Source organism: Salvelinus fontinalis, unplaced genomic scaffold, assembly GCF_029448725.1.
Source record: "Salvelinus fontinalis isolate EN_2023a unplaced genomic scaffold, ASM2944872v1 scaffold_0379, whole genome shotgun sequence".
NCBI lineage: Eukaryota > Metazoa > Chordata > Actinopteri > Salmoniformes > Salmonidae > Salvelinus > Salvelinus fontinalis.
Genome location: NW_026600588.1, coordinates 19063 through 44969, shown reverse-complemented (window position 1 = coordinate 44969; position 25907 = coordinate 19063). Strand labels below are relative to the sequence as shown.

The 25907-nt window shown below is 48.4% G+C and overlaps 1 protein-coding gene and 1 long non-coding RNA gene across 4 annotated transcripts in view; one reads left to right on the top strand and one right to left on the bottom strand.

Moving 5' to 3' along the window:
* Positions 1-22088, top strand: part of LOC129845836 (short/branched chain specific acyl-CoA dehydrogenase, mitochondrial-like) — a 39752-nt gene extending 17664 nt beyond the window's left edge. Inside the window, exons 5-10 of the mRNA XM_055913759.1 lie at positions 4908-5078; positions 9767-9892; positions 13265-13447; positions 13597-13734; positions 14384-14483; positions 18447-22088. Coding sequence (XP_055769734.1) covers positions 4908-5078; positions 9767-9892; positions 13265-13447; positions 13597-13734; positions 14384-14483; positions 18447-18523 — 795 coding nt within the window. The 3' untranslated portion in view covers positions 18524-22088. The remainder of the gene's footprint in view (positions 1-4907; positions 5079-9766; positions 9893-13264; positions 13448-13596; positions 13735-14383; positions 14484-18446) is intronic.
* LOC129845838 (uncharacterized) lies at positions 9913-10891 on the bottom strand. 3 transcript variants are annotated; one of them, XR_008758123.1, is made up of 7 exons: positions 10862-10891; positions 10637-10683; positions 10478-10589; positions 10337-10430; positions 10191-10303; positions 10052-10130; positions 9913-9990 (listed from the first exon to the last, which is right to left on the bottom strand). It is a non-coding gene; the product is annotated as an uncharacterized LOC129845838 (long non-coding RNA). The 3 variants fall into 3 exon arrangements; XR_008758125.1 differs by lacking the exons at positions 10637-10683; positions 10862-10891 and having other exon boundaries at positions 10191-10270; positions 10304-10383; positions 10431-10506; XR_008758124.1 differs by lacking the exons at positions 10637-10683; positions 10862-10891 and having other exon boundaries at positions 10052-10177; positions 10271-10383; positions 10431-10506.
* Positions 22089-25907: the final 3819 nt, after the last annotated feature.

The following is a 25907-nucleotide window of genomic DNA, read 5'->3' as shown; positions in this document are numbered from 1 at the left end:
TAGTGATACTAATACCATGTCCTGTACTGTAGTTCCAGACCTGTCCATGTAGTGATACTAATACCATGTTGTCCTGTAGTTCCAGACCTGTCCATGTAGTGATACTAATACCTTGTTGTCCTGTAGTTCCAGACCTGTCCATGTAGTGATACTAATACCATGTTGTCCTGTAGTTCCAGACCTGTCCATGTAGTGATACTAATACCATGTTGTCCTGTAGTTCCAGACCTGTCCATGTAGTGATACTAATACCATGTTGTCCTGTAGTTCCAGACCTGTCCATGTAGTGATACTAATACCATGTTGTCCTGTACTGTAGTTCCAGACCTGTCCATGTAGTGATACTAATACCATGTTGTCCTGTAGTTCCAGACCTGTCCATGTAGTGATACTAATACCATGTTGTCCTGTAGTTCCAGACCTGTTCATGTAGTGATACTAATACCATGTTGTCCTGTCCTGTAGTTCCAGACCTGTTCATGTAGTGATACTAATACCATGTTGTCCTGTACTGTAGTTCCAGACCTGTCCATGTAGTGATACTAATACCATGTTGTCCTGTACTGTAGTTCCAGACCTGTCCATGTAGTGATACTAATACCATGTTGTCCTGTACTGTAGTTCCAGACCTGTCCATGTAGTGATACTAATACCATGTTGTCCTGTAGTTCCAGACCTGTCCATGTAGTGATACTAATACCATGTTGTCCTGTAGTTCCAGACCTGTTCATGTAGTGATACTAATACCATGTTGTCCTGTCCTGTAGTTCCAGACCTGTTCATGTAGTGATACTAATACCATGTTGTCCTGTACTGTAGTTCCAGACCTGTCCATGTAGTGATACTAATACCATGTTGTCCTGTACTGTAGTTCCAGACCTGTCCATGTAGTGATACTAATACCATGTTGTCCTGTACTGTAGTTCCAGACCTGTCCATGTAGTGATACTAATACCATGTTGTCCTGTAGTTCCAGACCTGTCCATGTAGTGATACTAATACCATGTTGTCCTGTACTGTAGTTCCAGACCTGTCCATGTAGTGATACTAATACCATGTTGTCCTGTAGTTCCAGACCTGTCCATGTAGTGATACTAATACCATGTTGTCCTGTAGTTCCAGACCTGTCCATGTAGTGATACTAATACCATGTTGTCCTGTAGTTCCAGACCTGTCCATGTAGTGATACTAATACCATGTTGTCCTGTACTGTAGTTCCAGACCTGTCCATGTAGTGATACTAATACCATGTTGTCCTGTAGTTCCAGACCTGTCCATGTAGTGATACTAATACCATGTTGTCCTGTAGTTCCAGACCTGTCCATGTAGTGATACTAATACCATGTTGTCCTGTACTGTAGTTCCAGACCTGTCCATGTAGTGATACTAATACCATGTTGTCCTGTACTGTAGTTCCAGACCTGTCCATGTAGTGATACTAATACCATGTTGTCCTGTACTGTAGTTCCAGACCTGTCCATGTAGTGATACTAATACCATGTTGTCCTGTACTGTAGTTCCAGACCTGTCCATGTAGTGATACTAATACCATGTTGTCCTGTACTGTAGTTCCAGACCTGTCCATGTAGTGATACTAATACCATGTTGTCCTGTACTGTAGTTCCAGACCTGTCCATGTAGTGATACTAATACCATGTTGTCCTGTACTGTAGTTCCAGACCTGTCCATGTAGTGATACTAATACATGTTGTCCTGTAGTTCCAGACCTGTCCATGTAGTGATACTAATACCATGTTGTCCTGTACTGTAGTTCCAGACCTGTCCATGTAGTGATACTAATACCATGTTGTCCTGTACTGTAGTTCCAGACCTGTCCATGTAGTGATACTAATACCATGTTGTCCTGTAGTTCCAGACCTGTCCATGTAGTGATACTAATACCATGTTGTCCTGTAGTTCCAGACCTGTCCATGTAGTGATACTAATACCATGTTGTCCTGTAGTTCCAGACCTGTCCATGTAGTGATACTAATACCATGTTGTCCTGTACTGTAGTTCCAGACCTGTCCATGTAGTGATACTAATACCATGTTGTCCTGTAGTTCCAGACCTGTCCATGTAGTGATACTAATACCATGTTGTCCTGTAGTTCCAGACCTGTCCATGTAGTGATACTAATACCATGTTGTCCTGTAGTTCCAGACCTGTCCATGTAGTGATACTAATACCATGTTGTCCTGTACTGTAGTTCCAGACCTGTCCATGTAGTGATACTAATACCATGTTGTCCTGTCCTGTAGTTCCAGACCTGTCCATGTAGTGATACTAATACCATGTTGTCCTGTACTGTAGTTCCAGACCTGTCCATGTAGTGATACTAATACCATGTTGTCCTGTAGTTCCAGACCTGTCCATGTAGTGATACTAATACCATGTTGTCCTGTACTGTAGTTCCAGACCTGTTCATGTAGTGATACTAATACCATGTTGTCCTGTACTGTAGTTCCAGACCTGTCCATGTAGTGATACTAATACCATGTTGTCCTGTACTGTAGTTCCAGACCTGTCCATGTAGTGATACTAATACCATGTTGTCCTGTAGTTCCAGACCTGTCCATGTAGTGATACTAATACCATGTTGTACTGTAGTTCCAGACCTGTCCATGTAGTGATACTAATACCATGTTGTCCTGTACTGTAGTTCCAGACCTGTCCATGTAGTGATACTAATACCATGTTGTCCTGTCCTGTAGTTCCAGACCTGTTCATGTAGTGATACTAATACCATGTTGTCCTGTACTGTAGTTCCAGACCTGTCCATGTAGTGATACTAATACCATGTTGTCCTGTACTGTAGTTCCAGACCTGTCCATGTAGTGATACTAATACCATGTTGTCCTGTAGTTCCAGACCTGTCCATGTAGTGATACTAATACCATGTTGTCCTGTAGTTCCAGACCTGTCCATGTAGTGATACTAATACCATGTTGTCCTGTAGTTCCAGACCTGTCCATGTAGTGATACTAATACCATGTTGTACTGTAGTTCCAGACCTGTCCATGTAGTGATACTAATACCATGTTGTCCTGTACTGTAGTTCCAGACCTGTCCATGTAGTGATACTAATACCATGTTGTCCTGTACTGTAGTTCCAGACCTATACATGTAGTGATACTAATACCATGTTGTCCTGTACTGTAGTTCCAGACCTGTCCATGTAGTGATACTAATACCATGTTGTCCTGTACTGTAGTTCCAGACCTGTCCATGTAGTGATACTAATACCATGTTGTCCTGTAGTTCCAGACCTGTCCATGTAGTGATACTAATACCATGCTGTCCTGTAGTTCCAGACCTGTCCATGTAGTGATACTAATACCATGTTGTCCTGTACTGTAGTTCCAGACCTGTCCATGTAGTGATACTAATACCATGTTGTCCTGTACTGTAGTTCCAGACCTGTCCATGTAGTGATACTAATACCATGTTGTCCTGTACTGTAGTTCCAGACCTGTCCATTTAGTGATACTAATACCATGTTGTCCTGTCCTGTAGTTCCAGACCTGTCCATGTAGTGATACTAATACCATGTTGTCCTGTAGTTCCAGACCTGTCCATGTAGTGATACTAATACCATGTTGTCCTGTACTGTAGTTCCAGACCTGTCCATGTAGTGATACTAATACCATGTTGTCCTGTAGTTCCAGACCTGTCCATGTAGTGATACTAATACCATGTTGTCCTGTAGTTCCAGACCTGTCCATGTAGTGATACTAATACCATGTTGTCCTGTACTGTAGTTCCAGACCTGTCCATGTAGTGATACTAATACCATGTTGTCCTGTACTGTAGTTCCAGACCTGTCCATGTAGTGATACTAATACCATGTTGTCCTGTACTGTAGTTCCAGACCTGTCCATGTAGTGATACTAATACCATGTTGTCCTGTAGTTCCAGACCTGTCCATGTAGTGATACTAATACCATGTTGTCCTGTAGTTCCAGACCTGTCCATGTAGTGATACTAATACCATGTTGTCCTGTAGTTCCAGACCTGTCCATGTAGTGATACTAATACCATGTTGTCCTGTACTGTAGTTCCAGACCTGTCCATGTAGTGATACTAATACCTTGTTGTACTGTAGTTCCAGACCTGTCCATGTAGTGATACTAATACCATGTTGTCCTGTACTGTAGTTCCAGACCTGTCCATGTAGTGATACTAATACCATGTTGTACTGTAGTTCCAGACCTGTCCATGTAGTGATACTAATACCATGTTGTCCTGTAGTTCCAGACCTGTCCATGTAGTGATACTAATACCATGTTGTCCTGTAGTTCCAGACCTGTCCATGTAGTGATACTAATACCATGTTGTCCTGTACTGTAGTTCCAGACCTGTCCATGTAGTGATACTAATACCATGTTGTCCTGTAGTTCCAGACCTGTCCATGTAGTGATACTAATACCATGTTGTCCTGTACTGTAGTTCCAGACCTGTCCATGTAGTGATACTAATACCATGTTGTCCTGTACTGTAGTTCCAGACCTGTCCATGTAGTGATACTAATACCATGTTGTCCTGTACTGTAGTTCCAGACCTGTCCATGTAGTGATACTAATACCATGTTGTCCTGTACTGTAGTTCCAGACCTGTCCATGTAGTGATACTAATACCATGTTGTACTGTACTGTAGTTCCAGACCTGTCCATGTAGTGATACTAATACCATGTTGTCCTGTACTGTAGTTCCAGACCTGTCCATGTAGTGATACTAATACCATGTTGTCCTGTACTGTAGTACCAGACCTGTCCATGTAGTGATACTAATACCATGTTGTCCTGTAGTTCCAGACCTGTCCATGTAGTGATACTAATACCATGTTGTCCTGTACTGTAGTACCAGACCTGTCCATGTAGTGATACTAATACCATGTTGTCCTGTAGGTGGGTAGTTTCTGCCTGTCCGAAGCGGAGTCGGGGAGCGATGCCTTCTCTCTGAAGACGCGTGCTGACAAACACGGGGACTACTACGTCATCAACGGTTCCAAGATGTGGATCAGTAATGCAGAGCAAGCTGGGGTGTTTCTGGTGATGGCCAACGTGGACCCGTCTGCTGTGAGTTCCCACGCAGTCACCAACCCACGCAGTCACCAACCCACGCAGTCACCAACCCACGCAGTCACCAACCCACGCAGTCACCGAACAAACCCACGCAGTCACCGAACAAACCCACGCAGTCACCGAACAAACCCACGCAGTCACTGAAACAAACCCACGCAGTCACTGAAACAAACCCACGCAGTCACTGAAACAAACCCACGCAGTCACCAACCAAACTCACGCAGTCACTGAAACAAACCCACGCAGTCACTGAAACAAACCCACGCAGTCACTAAACAAACCCACGCAGTCACCAACCAAACCCACGCAGTCACTGAAACAAACCCACGCAGTCACTGAAACAAACCCACGCAGTCACTGAAACAAACCCACGTAGTCACTGAAACAAACCCACGCAGTCACTGAAACAAACCCACGTAGTCACCGAAACAAACCCACGCAGTCACCGAAACAAACCCACGCAGTCACTGAAACAAACCCACGCAGTCACCGAACAAACCCACGCAGTCACCGAACAAACCCACGCAGTCACCGAACAAACCCACGCAGTCACCGAACAAACCCACGCAGTCACCGAACAAACCCACGCAGTCACTGAAACAAACCCACGCAGTCACTGAAACAAACCCACGCAGTCACTGAAACAAACCCACGCAGTCACTGAAACAAACCCACGCAGTCACTGAAACAAACCCACGCAGTCACTGAAACAAACCCACGCAGTCACTGAAACAAACCCACGCAGTCACTGAAACAAACCCACGCAGTCACTGAACCAAACCCACGCAGTCACCAACCAAACCCACGCAGTCACCAACCAAACCCACGCAGTCACCGAAACAAACCCACGCAGTCACTGAAACAAACCCACGCAGTCACCGAAACAAACCCACGCAGTCACCGAAACAAACCCACGCAGTCACCGAAACAAACCCACGCAGTCACTGAAACAAACCCACGCAGTCACCAACCAAACCCACGCAGTCACTGAAACAAACCCACGCAGTCACCAACCAAACCCACGCAGTCACCAACCAAACCCACGCAGTCACTGAAACAAACCCACGCAGTCACCAACCAAACCCACGCAGTCACTGAAACAAACCCACGCAGTCACCAACCAAACCCACGCAGTCACTGAAACAAACCCACGCAGTCACTGAAACAAACCCACGCAGTCACTGAAACAAACCCACGCAGTCACCAACCAAACCCACGCAGTCACCGAAACAAACCCACGCAGTCACCGAAACAAACCCACGCAGTCACCGAAACAAACCCACGCAGTCACCGAAACAAACCCACGCAGTCACCGAAACAAACCCACGCAGTCACCGAAACAAACCCACGCAGTCACCGAAACAAACCCACGCAGTCACTGAAACAAACCCACGCAGTCACTGAAACAAACCCACGCAGTCACCGAAACAAACCCACGCAGTCACCGAAACAAACCCACGCAGTCACCGAAACAAACCCACGCAGTCACCGAAACAAACCCACGCAGTCACCGAAACAAACCCACGCAGTCACTGAAACAAACCCACGCAGTCACCAACCCACGCGGTCACTGAAACAAACCCACGCAGTCACCAACCAAACCCACGCGGTCACTGAAACAAACCCACGCAGTCACTGAAACAAACCCACGCAGTCACCAACCAAACCCACGCGGTCACTGAAACAAACCCACAGTCACCAACCAAACCCACGCAGTCACCAACCAAACCCACGCAGTCACCGAAACAAACCCACGCAGTCACTGAAACAAACCCACACAGTCACTGAAACAAACCCACACAGTCACCAAACAACAGGGTCTAGTTCATTCGGGGCACACCGAAGCATAACATTTTAAAAACGCTGTGCAACGGAAAATGAAAACCTAACTTATTATTGGACAAGTTCAGATAGTACCTCCGTTTCACTCTGTTTTGGACATTATTTTCTTCCGTGTCATGTCTAAGGAACATCTCCTTGATTTCCAGGCCTCATGGTCAGGTAACTTAGTTATTCCAAACTTTCCAACCTGTAGTAGTTATGGTAGTGTTTGTCTTCAGACTGAAGAGGAGTTTCTCCTTAGTGGTTGATATGTCCTGTTGAGAGGAGTTTCTCCTTAGTGATTGTCTTCAGACTAGAGGAGTTTCTCCTTAGTGTTTGTCTTCAGACGAGAGGAGTTTCTCCTTTAGTGTTTGATATGTCCTGTTGAGAGGAGTTTCTCCTTTAGTGTTTGATATGTCCTGTTGAGAGGAGTTTCTCCTTAGTGATTGTCTTCAGACTAGAGGAGTTTCTCCTTAGTGATTGTCTTCAGACTAGAGGAGTTTCTCCTTAGTGATTGTCTTCAGACTGTAGAGGAGTTTCTCCTTAGTGTTTGTCTTCAGACTAGAGGAGTTTCTCCTTAGTGTTTGATATGTCCTGTTGAGAGGAGTTTCTCCTTTAGTGTTTGTCTTCAGACTAGAGGAGTTTCTCCTTAGTGATTGTCTTCAGACTAGAGGAGTTTCTCCTTAGTGTTTGTCTTCAGACTAGAGGAGTTTCTCCTTTAGTGTTTGTCTTCAGACTGTAAAGGAGTTTCTCCTTAGTGATTGTCTTCAGACTAGAGGAGTTTCTCCTTAGTGATTGTCTTCAGACTGTAGAGGAGTTTCTCCTTAGTGATTGTCTTCAGACTAGAGGAGTTTCTCCTTAGTGATTGTCTTCAGACTAGAGGAGTTTCTCCTTAGTGATTGTCTTCAACAGTAGAGGAGTTTCTCCTTAGTGTTTGTCTTCAGACTAGAGGAGTTTCTCCTTAGTGATTGTCTTCAGACTAGAGGAGTTTCTCCTTAGTGATTGTCTTCAGACTAGAGGAGTTTCTCCTTAGTGATTGTCTTCAGACTAGAGGAGTTTCTCCTTAGTGATTGTCTTCAGACTGTAGAGGAGTTTCTCCTTAGTGATTGTCTTCAGACTGTAGAGGAGTTTCTCCTTAGTGATTGTCTTCAGACTGTAGAGGAGTTTCTCCTTAGTGTTTGTCTTCAGACTAGAGGAGTTTCTCCTTAGTGATTGTCTTCAGACTGTAGAGGAGTTTCTCCTTAGTGATTGTCTTCAGACTGTAGAGGAGTTTCTCCTTAGTGATTGTCTTCAGACTAGAGGAGTTTCTCCTTAGTGATTGTCTTCAGACTAGAGGAGTTTCTCCTTAGTGATTGTCTTCAGACTGTAGAGGAGTTTCTCCTTAGTGATTGTCTTCAGACTAGAGGAGTTTCTCCTTAGTGATTGTCTTCAGACTGTAGAGGAGTTTCTCCTTAGTGATTGTCTCAGACTAGAGGAGTTTCTCCTTAGTGATTGTCTTCAGACTGTAGAGGAGTTTCTCCTTAGTGATTGTCTTCAGACTGTAGAGGAGTTTCTCCTTAGTGTTTGTCTTCAGACTAGAGGAGTTTCTCCTTAGTGATTGTCTTCAGACTAGAGGAGTTTCTCCTTAGTGTTTGTCTTCAGACTGTAGAGGAGTTTCTCCTTAGTGTTTGTCTTCAGACTGTAGAGGAGTTTCTCCTTAGTGATTGTCTTCAGACTAGAGGAGTTTCTCCTTAGTGATTGTCTTCAGACTAGAGGAGTTTCTCCTTAGTGATTGTCTTCAGACTGTAGAGGAGTTTCTCCTTAGTGTTTGTCTTCAGACTGTAGAGGAGTTTCTCCTTAGTGATTGTCTTCAGACTAGAGGAGTTTCTCCTTAGTGATTGTCTTCAGACTAGAGGAGTTTCTCCTTAGTGATTGTCTTCAGACTAGAGGAGTTTCTCCTTAGTGTTTGTCTTCAGACTAGAGGAGTTTCTCCTTTAGTGTTTGATATGTCCTGTTGAGAGGAGTTTCTCCTTAGTGTTTGATATGTCCTGTTGAGAGGAGTTTCTCCTTAGTGATTGTCTTCAGACTAGAGGAGTTTCTCCTTAGTGATTGTCTTCAGACTAGAGGAGTTTCTCCTTAGTGGTTGATATGTCCTGTTGAGAGGAGTTTCTCCTTTAGTGTTTGATATGTCCTATTGAGAGGAGTTTCTCCTTAGTGTTTGATATGTCCTGTTGAGAGGAGTTTCTCCTTTAGTGTTTGATATGTCCTGTTGAGTGGAGTTTCTCCTTTAGTGTTTGATATGTCCTATTGAGAGGAGTTTCTCCTTAGTGGTTGATATGTCCTGTTGAGAGGAGTTTCTCCTTAGTGGTTGATATGTCCTGTTGAGAGGAGTTTCTCCTTTAGTGTTTGATATGTCCTGTTGAGAGGAGTTTCTCCTTAGTGTTTGATATGTCCTGTTGAGAGGAGTTTCTCCTTAGTGGTTGATATGTCCTGTTGAGAGGAGTTTCTCCTTAGTGGTTGATATGTCCTGTTGAGAGGAGTTTCTCCTTTAGTGTTTGATATGTCCTGTTGAGAGGAGTTTCTCCTTAGTGGTTGATATGTCCTGTTGAGAGGAGTTTCTCCTTAGTGGTTGATATGTCCTGTTGAGAGGAGTTTCTCCTTTAGTGGTTGATATGTCCTATTGAGAGGAGTTTCTCCTTAGTGGTTGATATGTCCTGTTGAGAGGAGTTTCTCCTTAGTGGTTGATATGTCCTGTTGAGAGGTAGCTCCTAGGAAGCAGCTCCTTCCTGGTTTACACTCTGTTGGAACCTGTGTATGTGACCAATAAAGTTTTTCATTTTGTATTAAGCAGTAAATGACAGTATCTTCCTCCTTGTCGACAGGGTCACAGAGGTATCACCTGCTTCATCGTGGACAGAGACACCGAGGGGCTTCAGATCGGCAAGAAGGAGAACAAACTGGGTCTGAGAGCCTCTTCAACCTGTCCTCTTAACCTGGACAACATCAAGGTAGGTAGGCTCATCAACCGGGAGAACATCAAGGTAGGTAGGCTCTTCAACCTGTCCTCTTCAACCTGGACAACATCAAGGTAGGTAGGCTCTTCAACCTGTCCTCTTCAACCTGGACAACATCAAGGTAGGTAGGCCCTTCAACCTGTCCTCTTCAACCTGGACAACATCAAGGTAGGTAGGCTCTTCAACCTGTCCTCTCAACCTGGAGAACATCAAGGTAGGTAGGCTCTTCAACCTGTCCTCTTCAACCTGGACAACATCAAGGTAGGTAGGCTCTTCAACCTGTCCTCTTAACCTGGACAACATCAAGGTAGGTAGGCTCTTCAACCTGGAGAACATCAAGGTAGGTAGGCTCTTCAACCTGTCCTCTTCAACCTGGACAACATCAAGGTAGGTAGGCTCTTCAACCTGGATAACATCAAGGTAGGTAGGCTCTTCAACCTGTCCTCTTCAACCTGGACAACATCAAGGTAGGTAGGCTCTTCAACCTGGACAACATCAAGGTAGGTAGGCTCTACAACCTGTCCTCTTCAACCTGTCCTCTTCAACCTGGATAACATCAAGGTAGGTAGGCTCTTCAACCTGGACAACATCAAGGTAGGTAGACTCTTTAACCTGGATAACATCAAGGTAGGTAGGCCCTTCAACCTGTCCTCTCAACCTGGTCAACATCAAGGTAGGTAGGCTCTTCAACCTGGATAACATCAAGGTAGGTAGGCTCTTCAACCTGTCCTCTTCAACCTGTCCTCTTCAACCTGGATAACATCAAGGTAGGTAGGCTCTTCAACCTGGACAACATCAAGGTAGGTAGACTCTTTAACCTGGATAACATCAAGGTAGGTAGGCCCTTCAACCTGTCCTCTCAACCTGGTCAACATCAAGGTAGGTAGGCTCTTCAACCTGGATAACATCAAGGTAGGTAGACTCTTCAACCTGGACAACATCAAGGTAGGTAGGCTCTACAACCTGTCCTCTTCAACCTGGACAACATCAAGGTAGGTACCGCACACATTCTAAATATGAACAAATCTAGACAGTAACAACAACCAGCAATGAAAAGGTGAATCTGATAGGCATCAACCTGTCCATCAGATCAGAAGCATGTTGATTGGATGGTAATGTGTTTAATAATGACTCTACCTTCTAGCTGCTTATATGAAATGTGGCTCTACTCTCTAGAAGCGGCCATTTTTCATTGTATCCGTATTTTAGATTCTGTCTATATATTTTGTAGGGCTGACCCCATTTAGGGGACTGGTCCATTGATTGGTCGACAGAGATTTCTTTAGTCGAGCAGTCTCAAATTATTTCATTGGAGTTCAATAAATTTGCCCTCTTTCCTTAGACCATGTTGTTATGTGCATAATAGCAAAGGTGACCAGCATATTGGTTACCTCCGCGTTGCGTCGTGCCTAAGAACAGGCCATAGCCGTGTTATATTGGCCGTATACCACACCTCCTCGGGCCTTATTGCTTAAATATAGGCTACTGTATCAATCATTCATTCGTTCATGTCATCACAGCATACGAGTCGTTCGTGTCATCACACAGCGTACGAGTCGTTCGTGTCATCACACAGCATACGAGTCGTTCGTGTCATCACACAGCATACGAGTCGTTCGTGTCATCACACAGCATACGAGTCGTTCGTGTCATCACACAGCATACGAGTCGTTCGTGTCATCACACAGCATACGAGTCGTTCGTGTCATCACACAGCATACGAGTCGTTCGTGTCATCACACAGCATACGAGTCGTTCGTGTCATCACACAGCATACGAGTCGTTCGTGTCATCACACAGCATACGAGTCGTTCGTGTCATCACACAGCATACGAGTCGTTCGTGTCATCACACAGCATACGAGTCGTTCGTGTCATCACACAGCATACGAGTCGTACGTGTCATCACACAGCGTACGAGTCGTTCGTGTCATCACACAGCGTACGAGTCGTTCGTGTCATCACACAGCATACGAGTCGTTCGTGTCATCACACAGCATACGAGTCGTTCGTGTCATCACACAGCATACGAGTCGTTCGTGTCATCACACAGCATACGAGTCGTTCGTGTCATCACACAGCATACGAGTCGTTCGTGTCATCACACAGCATACGAGTCGTTCGTGTCATCACACAGCATACGAGTCGTTCGTGTCATCACACAGCATACGAGTCGTTCGTGTCATCACACAGCATACGAGTCGTTCGTGTCATCACACAGCATACGAGTCGTTCGTGTCATCACACAGCATACGAGTCGTTCGTGTCATCACACAGCATACGAGTCGTTCGTGTCATCACACAGCATACGAGTCGTTCGTGTCATCACACAGCATACGAGTCGTTCGTGTCATCACACAGCATACGAGTCGTTCGTGTCATCACACAGCATACGAGTCGTACGTGTCATCACACAGCATACGAGTCGTTCGTGTCATCACACAGCATACGAGTCGTTCGTGTCATCACACAGCATACGAGTCGTTCGTGTCATCACACAGCTTACGAGTCGTTCGTGTCATCACACAGCATATGAGTCGTTCGTGTCATCACACATCATGAGTCATTGATGCTTAGAAATGTAATCAAAACATTTTAGTTTTAAAAGGAAATAAAGGTATCCTTGAATAATTAAACAATAAATAAACCGCAATGTGTCAGGGATTGCGTTATTTTTAAAATTGTTTACGCTGTTCCAAATGGTCAGATGTTTTCTTCTTGTAATCTAACAGCTGGTTTGGCGTTTTTCTTGAATCTCTCGTAGTTTCTACGACTAAATCAAATGTCTTCCACATATCTGTCTTTCCCGTTCCCTCCTGAGCAACCAGGAAACATTCCCCCGTTTTTCATGTTTCTTATTCACATCCTCCGTATCCATTTCGCTGTCAATGTGTTCGGAGTTTATAACCAATTTTTATAGTGATTTATGATAGGCTATAGGTCAGGTCCTATTGGTCACATGCATGCGTCACATGTCATGTAAAGAGAGCGAGCAGTAGACGGATTTAGCTGTTACACAGTGCTGCAAGTGCCGTCGGAACACCCTAATGAATCATTTTGTGTCTTAATTATTTAATCAAACAGTGAGCTTAAAGCATCAGACAAGCTCAGTGCATAGAGATTTTATTCAACACACAGGGTGTGTCTATATCTGGGGGAAAAAATACAACTTTAAAAAGAAAAATTCAACCAATGGATTGGTCGAAAGAACTGAGGACTCTTGGTCGACCAACATGTGTTTTAGTCAGGGGACAGAGCCTAATATTTTGTCTGTTGCTGGCACCAAACACTTCACCAAGTCAAATTCTGGGTACGTGGAAATGTACTTTGCGAATAAAAAAAAATGTGATTCTGATTTTGTTTGAAGGTTCCCGAGAAGAACGTCTTGGGTCAGATCGGCCACGGATACAAGTACGCCATCGGCATGCTGAATGAAGGCAGGATCGGGATCGCTGCTCAGATGCTGGGACTGGCTCAGGGCTGCTTCGACCAGGCCGTTCCCTACACCAGACAGAGGGTTCAGTTTGGAAAACGCGTCTTCGACTTCCAGGTTAAAACGGATTCATTTCCTGCTCAGGGAATTCATGTTTCTCCTCTTGTAGGGTGTTGCTGCTATGACCCGTGTGTGGCGTTTACTGACTTCTATCAAACTAATCTTTGTGATTATTTTAAAAGCCTCCATTATTCTCCATGTTACAGGCCATGCAGCACCAGATAGCCCATGTAGCCACCCAGATAGAGGCTGCCAGGTTGCTTACCTACAACGCTGCCCGGCTGAAGGAGGCAGGAAGACCTTTCATCAAGGAGGCCTGCATGGCCAAGTACTTCACCTCAGAGGTGAGCTGAATGTAGAGACCAAGGCCCATATTCATACAGCGTCTCAGAGTGCTGATCTACGATCATATAATCACTGGACTGGTCCTGTATCAGAACCCTGCTCGGCGAGGGTCCCGTCCTGCTCGGCGAGGGTCCCGCCCTGCTCGGCGAGGGTCCCGCCCTGCTCGGGGAGGGTCCCGCCTTGCTCGGGGAGGGTCCCTGCCCTGCTCGGGGAGGGTCCCGCCCTGCTCGGCGAGGGTCCCGCCCTGCTCGGCGAGGGTCCCGCCCTGCTCGGCGAGGGTCCCGCCCTGCTCGGCGAGGGTCCCGCCCTGCTCGGCGAGGGTCCCGCCCTGCTCGGCGAGGGTCCCGCCCTGCTCGGCGAGGGTCCCGCCCTGCTCGGCGAGGGTCCCGCCCTGCTCGGGGAGGGTCCCGCCCTGCTCGGGGAGGGTCCCGCCCTGCTCGGCGAGGGTCCCGCCCTGCTCGGCGAGGGTCCCGCCCTGCTCGGCGAGGGTCCCGCCCTGCTCGGCGAGGGTCCCGCCCTGCTCGGCGAGGGCCCTCCCCGAGCAGGGCGGTGCAAATCCAACAGTGCAAATCCAAACTATTTCATCCAACAGCATCACAGTATTTGTGTTTAACAATATGCTGATTGTTCCTCCCTCCATAAATGTAGGTGGCAACGTTGACCACTTCAAAATGCATCGAGTGGATGGGAGGGGTCGGCTTCACCAAAGACTACCCTGTTGAGAAATACTACAGAGATTGTAAAATAGGTACGTTTCTACGACTAGTTCCAAAGCTATCCTGTTCTGTTGCTATGCAACCCGGTGGGTAACGTGACTCTGTGGGGTGGTGTTTAGGAACGTCTTAGCTAGAGTTAGCTAGCTAGTTATTGGGCCACAGCAAGGTGGATGGGGGAGGGGGGTGGTGCTGGGCTACACAAGGTAATCTGATCCTCGAGGAATTCCTCTGTCTGGTCTGACCTTGGTGTTCTAGGAGAGAGTGGGTGTGTGCTAGGAGAGAGGGGGTGTGTGCTAGGAGAGAGGGGGTGTGTGCTAGGAGAGAGTGGGTGTGTGCTAGGAGAGAGTGGGTGTGTTCTAGGAGAGAGTGGGTGTGTGCTAGGAGAGAGTGGGTGTGTGCTAGGAGAGTGTGGGTGTGTGCTAGGAGAGAGTGGGTGTGTGCTAGGAGAGAGGGGGTGTGTTCTAGGAGAGAGGGGGGGTGTGCTAGGAGAGAGGGGGGGTGTTCTAGGAGAGAGGGGGTGTGTGCTAGGAGAGAGGGGGTGTGTGCTAGGAGAGAGGGGGGGTGTTCTAGGAGAGAGTGGGTGTGTTCTAGGAGAGAGTGGGTGTGTTCTAGGAGAGAGGGGGGGTGTGCTAGGAGAGAGGGGGTGGTGCTAGGAGAGAGGGGGGGTGTGCTAGGAGAGAGGGGGGGTGTGCTAGGAGAGAGGGGGGGTGTGCTAGGAGAGAGGGGGGGTGTGCTAGGAGAGAGGGGGTGTGTGTTAGGAGAGAGGGGGTGTGTGCTAGGAGAGAGGGGGTGTGTGCCAGGAGAGAGGGGGTGTGTGCCAGGAGAGAGGGGGTGTGTGCCAGGAGAGAGGGGGTGTGTGCTAGGAGAGAGGGGGTGTGTGCTAGGAGAGAGGGGGTGTGTGCTAGGAGAGAGGGGGTGTGTGCTAGGAGAGAGGGGGTGTGTGCTAGGAGAGAGGGGGTGTGTGCTAGGAGAGAGGGGGTGTGTTCTAGCAGAGAGTGGGTGTGTGCTAGGAGAGAGGGTGTGTGCTAGCAGAGAGGGGGTGTGTGCTAGGAGAGAGGGGTTGTGTGCTAGGAGAGAGTGGGGGTGTGCTAGGAGAGAGTGGGGGTGTGCTAGGAGAGAGGGGGAGTGTGCTAGGAGAGAGGGGGGGTGTGCTAGGAGAGAGTGGGTGTGTGCTAGGAGAGAGTGGGTGTGTGTGAGGAGAGAGGGGGGGGGTGCTAGGAGAGAGTGGGTAGGAGAGAGGGGGTGTGTGCTAGGAGAGAGTGGGTGTGTGCTAGGAGAGAGTGGGTGTGTGCTAGGAGAGAGTGGGTAGGAGAGAGGGGGTGTGTTCTAGGAGAGAGTGGGGTGTGTTCTAGGAGAGAGTGGGTGTGTGCTAGGAGAGAGTGGGTGTGTGCTAGGAGAGAGTGGGTGTGTGTTAGGAGAGAGGGGGTGTGTGTTAGGAGAGAGGGGGTGTGTGCTAGGAGAGAGTGGGTGTGTGCTAGGAGAGAGGGGTGTGTGCTAGGAGAGAGTGGGTGTGTGTTAGGAGAGAGGGGGGGTGTGCTAGGAGAGAGGGGGGGTGTGCTAGGAGAGAGGGGGGGTGTGCTAGGAGAGAGGGGGGGTGTGCTAGGAGAGAGGGGGGGTGTGCTAGGAGAGAGTGGGTGTGTGCTAGGAGAGAGGGGGGGTGTGTTAGGAGAGAGTGGGTGTGTGTTAGGAGAGAGTGGGTGTGTGTTAGGAGAGAGTGGGGGTGTGTTAGGAGAGAGGGGGGGTGTGCTAGGAGAGAGGGGGGGTGTGCTAGGAGAGAGTGGGTGTGTGCTAGGAGAGAGGGGGGGTGTGCTAGGAGAGAGTGGGTGTGTGCTAGGAGAGAGGGGGTGTGTGCTAGGAGAGAGGGGGGGTGTGCTAGGAGAGAGGGGGGGTGTGCTAGGAGAGAGGGGGTGTGTGCTAGGAGAGAGGGGGTGTGTGTTAGGAGAGAGGGGGTGTGTGCTAGGAGAGAGGGGGTGTGTTCTAGCAGAGAGTGGGTGTGTGCTAGGAGAGAGGGTGTGTGCTAGCAGAGAGGGGGTGTGTGCTAGGAGAGAGGGGGTGTGTGCTAGGAGAGAGTGGGGGTGTGCTAGGAGAGAGGGGGGGTGTGCTAGGAGAGAGGGGGGGTGTGCTAGGAGAGAGGGGGGGTGTGTTAGGAGAGAGGAGGGGTGTGCTAGGAGAGAGTGGGTAGGAGAGAGGGGGTGTGTGCTAGGAGAGAGTGGGTAGGAGAGAGGGGGTGTGTTCTAGGAGAGAGTGGGGTGTGTTCTAGGAGAGAGTGGGTGTGTGCTAGGAGAGAGTGGGTGTGTGCTAGGAGAGAGTGGGTGTGTGTTAGGAGAGAGGGGGTGTGTGTTAGGAGAGAGGGGGTGTGTGCTAGGAGAGAGGGGGGGTGTGCTAGGAGAGAGTGGGTGTGTGCTAGGAGAGAGGGGTGTGTGCTAGGAGAGAGTGGGTGTGTGTTAGGAGAGAGGAGAGAGGGGGGGTGTGCTAGGAGAGAGGGGGGTGTGCTAGGAGAGAGGGGGGGTGTGCTAGGAGAGAGTGGGTGTGTGCTAGGAGAGAGGGGGGGTGTGTTAGGAGAGAGTGGGTGTGTGTTAGGAGAGAGTGGGTGTGTGTTAGGAGAGAGTGGGGGGTGTGTTAGGAGAGAGTGGGTGTGTGCTAGGAGAGAGGGGGTGTGTGTTAGGAGAGAGGGGGTGTGTGTTAGGAGAGAGGGGGGGTGTGCTAGGAGAGAGTGGGTGTGTGCTAGGAGAGAGGGGGTGTGTGTTAGGAGAGAGGGGGGGTGTGCTAGGAGAGAGTGGGTGTGTGCTAGGAGAGAGGGGGCGTGTGCTAGGAGAGAGGGGGGGTGTGCTAGGAGAGAGTGGGTGTGTGCTAGGAGAGAGGGGGTGTGTGCTAGGAGAGAGGGGGTGTGTGCTAGGAGAGAGGGGGTGTGTGCTAGGAGAGAGGGGGGGTGTGCTAGGAGAGAGGGGGGGTGTGCTAGGAGAGAGTGGGGGTGTGCTAGGAGAGAGTGGGTGTGTGCTAGGAGAGAGTGGGTGTGTGTTAGGAGAGAGTGGGTGTGTGTTAGGAGAGAGGGGGGGTGTGCTAGGAGAGAGGGGGGGGGGTGCTAGGAGAGAGGGGGGTGCTAGGAGAGAGGGGGGGTGTGTTAGGAGAGAGGGGGGGGTGCTAGGAGAGAGGGGGGGGGTGCTAGGAGAGAGGGGGGGGGTGCTAGGAGAGAGGGGGGGTGCTAGGAGAGAGGGGGGGTGTGCTAGGAGAGAGGGGGGGTGTGCTAGGAGAGAGGGGGTGTGTGTTAGGAGAGAGGGGGGGTGTGTTAGGAGAGAGGGGGTGTGTGCTAGGAGAGAGGGGGTGTGTGCTAGGAGAGAGGGGGTGTGTGCTAGGAGAGAGGGGGGTGTGTGCTAGGAGAGAGTGGGGGTGTGCTAGGAGAGAGTGGGGGTGTGCTAGGAGAGAGTGGGGGTGTGCTAGGAGAGAGTGGGGGTGTGCTAGGAGAGAGGGGGTGTGTGCTAGGAGAGAGGGGGTGTGTGCTAGGAGAGAGTGGGTGTGTGCTAGGAGAGAGTGGGGGTGTGCTAGGAGAGAGTGGGGGTGTGCTAGGAGAGAGGGGGTGTGTGCTAGGTGAGAGTGGGTGTGTGCTAGGAGAGAGGGGGGGTGCTAGGAGAGAGTGGGTGTGTTCAAATGATGTCTTATTCCCTATATAGTGCATTTCTGTTGATTGCAGCCCTGTGGCGTCCTAGGTAAGAGGACGGGGCGCTATTTCAGACACACCCACTCAACCAGGGTACGGTCCAGGAAGCTCTTACGACACAATGACACTTGCTTTCATCGGTTGGTTCTACTTTTTTGGCAGATCCAGGCGCAGTTAGACAGACAGTGAACTGTTTCTCTTTGGTCCAGTACTGATTTAAGGAAACTTATATTTTAATTCTAGGTGGAAGTTATGGACATAACATGTAATCTGTAATGTTCTATTCCAGTATTGGTGTAATGGTCATTAAAGCTGTTTTTCCATGTTTGTGTCCATACAGGTACCATTTATGAGGGCACAACTAACATCCAGCTGTCCACCATGGCCAAGTTTATAGACAAGGAGTATGACCACTGACCTGGTCTGGTCTGGCTGTTTCCTCATCATGGAGACTGACCTGGTCTGGTCTGTATCCTCAGCATGGAGACTGACCTGACCTGACCTCCTGACCGGATCCTCATCATGGAGACTGACCTCCTGACCGTATCCTCATCATGGAGACTGACCTGACCTGACCTCCTGACCGTATCCTCATCATGGAGACTGACCTGACCTGACCTCCTGACCGTATCCTCATCATGGAGACTGACCTCCTGACCGTATCCTCATCATGTAGACTGACCTGACCTGACCTCCTGACCGTATCCTCAGCATGGAGACTGACCTGACCTGATCTCCTGACCGTATCCTCATCATGGAGACTGACCTCCTGACCGTATCCTCATCATGGAGACTGACCTGACCCCCTGACCGTATCCTCATCATGGAGACTGACCTGACCTGACCGTAGCCTCATCATGGAGACTGACCTGACCTCCTGACCGTATCCTCATCATGGAGACTGACCTGACCTGACCTCCTGACCGTATCCTCATCATGGAGACTGACCTGACCTGACCTCCTGACCGTATCCTCAGCATGGAGACTGACCTGACCTGACCTCCTGACCGTATCCTCAGCATGGAGACTGACCTGACCTGACCTCCTGACCGTATCCTCAGCATGGAGACTGACCTCCTGACCGTATCCTCATCATGGAGACTGACCTGACCTGACCTCCTGACCGTATCCTCATCATGGAGACTGACCTGACCTCCTGACCGTATCCTCATCATGGAGACTGACCTCCTGACCGTATCCTCAGCATGGAGACTGACCTGACCTCCTGACCCTATCCTCATCATGGAGACTGACCTGGCCTGACCTCCTGACCGTATCCTCAGCATGGAGACTGACCTCCTGACCGTATCCTCAGCATGGAGACTGACCTCCTGACCGTATCCTCATCATGGAGACTGACCTCCTGACCGTATCCTCATCATGGAGACTGACCTCCTGACCGTATCCTCATCATGGAGACTGACCTGACCTCCTGACCGTATCCTCAGCATGGAGACTGACCTGACCTCCTGACCGTATCCTCAGCATGGAGACTGACCTGAACGTATCCTCATCATGGAGACTGACCTGACCTGACCTCCTGACCGTATCCTCATCATGGAGACTGACCTGACCTCCTGACCGTATCCTCATCATGGAGACTGACCTGACCTGACCTCCTGACCGTATCCTCATCATGGAGACTGACCTGACCTGACCTCCTGACCGTATCCTCATCATGGAGACTGACCTGACCTCCTGACCGTATCCTCAGCATGGAGACTGACCTCCTGACCGTATCCTCATCATGGAGACTGACCTCCTGGCTGTATCCTCATCATGGAGACTGACCTCCTGACCGGATCCTCATCATGGAGACTGACCTGACCTCCTGACCGTATCCTCATCATGGAGACTGACCTCCTGACCGTATCCTCAGCATGGAGACTGACCTGACCTGACCGTATCCTCATCATGGAGACTGACCTGACCTCCTGACCGTATCCTCATCATGGAGACTGACCTGACCTGACCTCCTGACCGTATCCTCATCATGGAGACTGACCGTATCCTCAGCATGGAGACTGACCTGACCTGGTCTCCTGACCGTATCCTCATCATGGAGACTGACCTGACCTGACCGTATCCTCATCATGGAGACTGACCTGACCTCCTGACCGTATCCTCATCATGGAGAGTGACCTGACCTGACCTCCTGACCGTATCCTCAGCATGGAGACTGACCTCCTGACCGTATCCTCATCATGGAGACTGACCTGACCTCCTGACCGTATCCTCATCATGGAGACTGACCTGACCTGACCTCCTGACCGTATCCTCAGCATGGAGACTGACCTCCTGACCGTATCCTCATCATGGAGACTAACCTGACCTCCTGACCGTATCCTCAGCATGGAGACTGACCTGACCTCCTGACCCTATCCTCATCATGGAGACTGACCTGGCCTGACCTCCTGACCGTATCCTCATCATGGAGACTGACCTGACCTGACCTCCTGACCGTATCCTCAGCATGGAGACTGACCTCTTGACCGTATCCTCATCATGGAGACTGACCTCCTGACCTGACCTCCTGACCGTATCCTCATCATGGAGACTGACCTCCTGACCTGACCTCCTGACCGTATCCTCAGCATGGAGACTGACCTGACCTCCTGACCGTATCCTCAGCATGGAGACTGACCTCCTGACCGTATCCTCAGCATGGAGACTGACCTCCTGACCGTATCCTCAGCATGGAGACTGACCTCCTGACCGTATCCTCAGCATGGAGACTGACCTGACCTCCTGACCGTATCCTCATCATGGAGACTGACCTCCTGACCTCCTGACCGTATCCTCAGCATGGAGACTGACCTGACCTCCTGACCGTATCCTCAGCATGGAGACTGACCTCCTGACCCGACCTCCTGACCGTATCCTCAGCATGGAGACTGACCTGACCTCCTGACCGTATCCTCAGCATGGAGACTGACCTCCTGACCGTATCCTCATCATGGAGACTGACCTGACCGTATCCTCATCATGGAGACTGACCTGACCGTATCCTCAGCATGGAGACTGACCTCCTGACCGTATCCTCAGCATGGAGACTGACCGTCATACCCTCCTCTTTGTGACCAATTGGTTTTTATCACTCGTTGTTGAACTGTTGTGTGATTTAGGCCTCAGCCAGTGTTTTACAGCATGATTTGAACATTTTAAAGGCAATGTTCCCGGGTTAGTGGAGACTGCATACGCTGTAAACGCTGCGTGTGTCGGCTCAATGGGAAATGACCTCTTTAAATTTAAATCACCCAATCTGTACCGCTTCAGCCACCCAGACTGAATAGTGCCCTTCGTGTCAGGCCTTAGTGTAGAGGTCATGTGTGAACCACTGCTGACTAGAGGATGCTCCATAATCATGTACACTTAGTCAATGTATCTGTTGCTTTCCACTATGGATGGATTAATGGTTACTGTTTCCAGACCTGTAGATAGTGTAAAGTAGCTCTGGTGTGTTGGTATTGTAAGTGTTTTCAACTGTTTCCAGACCTGTAGATAGATAGTGTAACGTAGCTCTGGTGTTGGTATTAACTGTTTTCCCCTACTTCCATATCGCTCTTTCAGAATGTTCCACCTCAGTAGCTTGTGCTTTTTTACAAAACTAATAAGAATATATCATGTTCATTCTACAGTATTGGTATTTACTATTTACTCGGCTGATTTTAATAGTCTCATATCAAATCAGTGCCTTTATCCCAGCACAGTTTGTTGTTTTTATTTTGTTAACACCACAAGATATAATATAATGCCTCCGTTAGATGAAGTCCTTCTATGGTTGTGTAGTCTGTTGGGTGGTTTGGGCTCTACCGTTGTCGTGGTAACCATGTTTACTTCCTGTCAGAGCATTCTTTCAGCACTCTACTTTATTTTAACGATATATCTGGGGAATTCGTTTTTAAAACACAACTAGAAGAGATTGTCTAAGTTTTTATATTCATCAACTTCTTTGACAATACTAATAAATATTGAAAAGGTGTTTTTAATGATCTTGTCTCTTATTGCTGCTAAGGTATTCTTGCGACGCTATCCTTCTAAATCTCGTTTAGCTTGAGTACCAAAGCCCATGCAAAGCCTAACTCCTGGCAAGTCTGTTGTTCAGCCACTAGATGGCAGACATTTCCTTGTTTTTCTGAGTCTGCGACGTGAGGTTTGTTAGTACGTCACAGTAAAAGCCACAGACCGTAACTTCCAAATGAGCAGTAAATTAGAACCATTTCTTAAATGCCTTGTCAGGCCTAATGTTATTTTATTGCAATTGGATTACGCTCAGGTTTCAAACTGAAGAGAACTCATTAAATAATTAAACTCTCAGGAGCAGTTTGTCAGATAGATTGATTAGGTTTCCTTACGACACGGTCTTGTCCGTACAATACAAGTGCTATTGTTCTCTCCCCAGACGGCATAGTTAGTACACACACACACAACATGGTGGACCTATATCAGCTGTCTGCCAGTAATTATATCTGTTCGACAGAGCAAATTAACATTCATCACTGACTAAGTTGATTCTGTAAGATTCAGTCTAGCTACTTGACTTAATTGTCTTCAGTCTAGCTACTTGACTTAATTGTCTTCAGTCTAGCTACTTGACTTAATTGTCTTCAGTCTAGCTACTTGACTTAATTGTCTTCAGTCTAGCTACTTGACTTAATTGTCTTCAGTCTAGCTACTTGACTTAATTGTCTTCAGTCTAGCTACTTGACTTAATTGTCTTCAGTCTAGCTACTTGACTTAATTGTCTCCAGTCTAGCTACTTGACTTAATTGTCTCCAGTCTAGCTACTTGACTTAATTGTCTCCAGTCTAGCTACTTGACTTAATTGTCTCCAGTCTAGCTACGTGACGTGGCGGCGTCTCCAGTCTAGCTACGTGACGTGGCGGCGTCTCCAGTCTAGCTACGTGACGTGGCGGCGTCTCCAGTCTAGCTACGTGACGTGGCGGCGTCTCCAGTCTAGCTACGTGACGTGGCGGCGTCTCCAGGGATCAGATAAAGGTTAAGGGGAGATAATATAGTTGTTTTTGATTTAATGTAATGGCCATAAACTAAGCTAAATATGTATTAATGAATTCATTATATATCACCACCTCGGAGCGACACAAATCTTCCCATGCAGCGTCATACCAGAGAGGTTGGAAATGAAAACCTACTGTGTATATACAGTCTCTCTGAGGATATTCTCTTAATGACTTTGCTCCGGACGTCAAAAACACGATCCACTTCGTCTAATTGAGATGTAAAGATGCTGAATTAAAAAGCTGGAGTCTACAAACTGTTTTAATTAGTAGAAGATGTTTTGTATTATTTTAGCAACGTGTACAAATCATCATTATTACCATTTTTTTTTTCCAAAGGGTGTAACAAATTCCATTTTAAGATGCTTGACAGCTTTAAACCCTACAATGTGAGATGGGGAGCATCTCATTTATCACCAGAAGGTAGTGTATAACGGCTCTTCAGAGGGGGGGGGGGTCATTTCACTTCCTGGATAAATGTAGCTATAGTAACAGTCTGTCTTCACAACCCTCATTACTATGGAGAGGTGGTGAGGAAGGACTTTGGGATGTGTAATTTTAGTTCTGTCCGTCTATTTGCCTCGAGATCCCATTTTAACAAGAGAGGGTATTAGAATGAAAAAAAAAGAAATTAGCATATGATTATTTTCATTCCCACAACCATTAGTTTCCTAGTTACTGTTGCCTGCCAGTCCTCTAATGAATGTAATGGCTGCCTTTTTGATGAATACTATTATCTAGTTACTGTTGCCTGCCAGTCCTCTAATGAATGTAATGGCTGCCTTTTTGATGAATACTATTATCTAGTTACTGTTGCCTGCCAGTCCTCTAATGAATGTAATGGCTGCCTTTTTGATGAATACTATTATCTAGTGACTGTTGCCTGCCAGTCCTCTAATGAATGTAATGGCTGCCTTTTTGATCAATACTATTATCTAGTTACTGTTGCCTGCCAGTCCTCTAATGAATGTAATGGCTGCCTTTTTGATCAATACTATTATCTAGTTACTGTTGCCTGCCAGTCCTCTAATGAATGTAATGGCTGCCTTTTTGATCAATACTATTATCTAGTTACTGTTGCCTGCCAGTCCTCTAATGAATGTAATGGCTGCCTTTTTGATCAATACTATTATCTAGTTACTGTTGCCTGCCAGTCCTCTAATGAATGTAATGGCTGCCTTTTTGATCAATACTATTATCTGTAGCACATTTTCCATGAACAGACATCTCTTCCCATCCTCTTCTCCGCCCCCCTCCGTCTCCAAACAGGACGATGAGACCTGTCATTACGCCGGGGGGGACGGGGACGGGGGACAAGTAGCTGTTCACAACAAGTGTCGTCCTTGAGACTGAGAGCCAACCTCCCAAGGTCAAAGGGCAGATCATGTATCCTGTGTAGGTTGTACAAAAATCCACTTCAGTTGATTTTTAGGTCTACATGCATGTCTGAATGTGTATTTTTCTTTTTCTCACCCCTACGTGGACAAAACTAAGTGTAAATCCGTTTGACGTTTAAACTCCGTCAGATCCTCTTAACATTTATCACATTTGTAACTTAACAAATATATGTATATATATATTAAATGTATTTATATAGCCCTTCTTACATCAGCTGATATATCAAAGTGCTATACAGAAACCCAGCCTAAAACCCTCAAACAGCAAGCAATGCAGGTGTAGAAGCAGCAGCATATATCTACTAAGCATACCTTCAGATATCAGCAGGTCCCAGTATATGTTGAGTTAATGAGAAGAATTTGTTTGGGCACCTGCACAGACGGAGGGGGATGTGTGGCTGACCTTTTGACCTCACAGATTAGCACGTGACGGTCTCTTCCAGATGTGTTATCACTGGTTCAAACACACACTGGAGCCGTGAGTGGCCCCGATGGTAACACACTGGAGCAGTGTTTGGCCCGATGGTAACACACTGGAGCAGTGTTTGGCCCGATGGTAACACACTGGAGCCGTGTTTGGCCCGATGGTAACACACTGGAGCCTTGAGTGGCCCGATGGTAACACACTGGAGCCGTGAGTGGCCCGATGGTACCACACTGGAGCCGTGAGTGGCCCGATGGTAACACACTGGAGCCGTGAGTGGCCCTGATGGTAACACACTGGAGCCGTGTTTGGCCCTGATGGTAACACACTGGAGCCGTGAGTGACCCCGATGGTACCACACTGGAGCCGTGAGTGGCCCCGATGGTACCACACTGGAGCCGTGAGTGGCCCCGATGGTACCACACTGGAGCCGTGAGTGACCCCGATGGTAACACACTGGAGCCGTGAGTGGCCCGATGGTAACACACTGGAGCCGTGAGTGGCCCTGATGGTAACACACTGGAGCCGTGAGTGGCCCGATGGTAACACACTGGAGCCGTGTTTGGCCCTGATGGTAACACACTGGAGCCGTGAGTGGCCCGATGGTAACACACTGGAGCCGTGAGTGGCCCGATGGTAACACACTGGAGCCGTGAGTGGCCCGATGGTAACACACTGGAGCCGTGTTTGGCCCCGATGGTAACACACTGGAGCCGTGAGTGGCCCTGATGGTAACACACTGGAGCCGTGTTTGGCCCCGATGGTAACACATTGGAGCCGTGAGTGGCCCTGATGGTAACACACTGGAGCCGTGAGTGGCCCTGATGGTAACACACTGGAGCCGTGAGTGGCCCGATGGTACCACACTGGAGCCGTGAGTGACCCCGATGGTAACACACTGGAGCCGTGAGTGGCCCGATGGTAACACACTGGAGCCGTGAGTGGCCCGATGGTACCACACT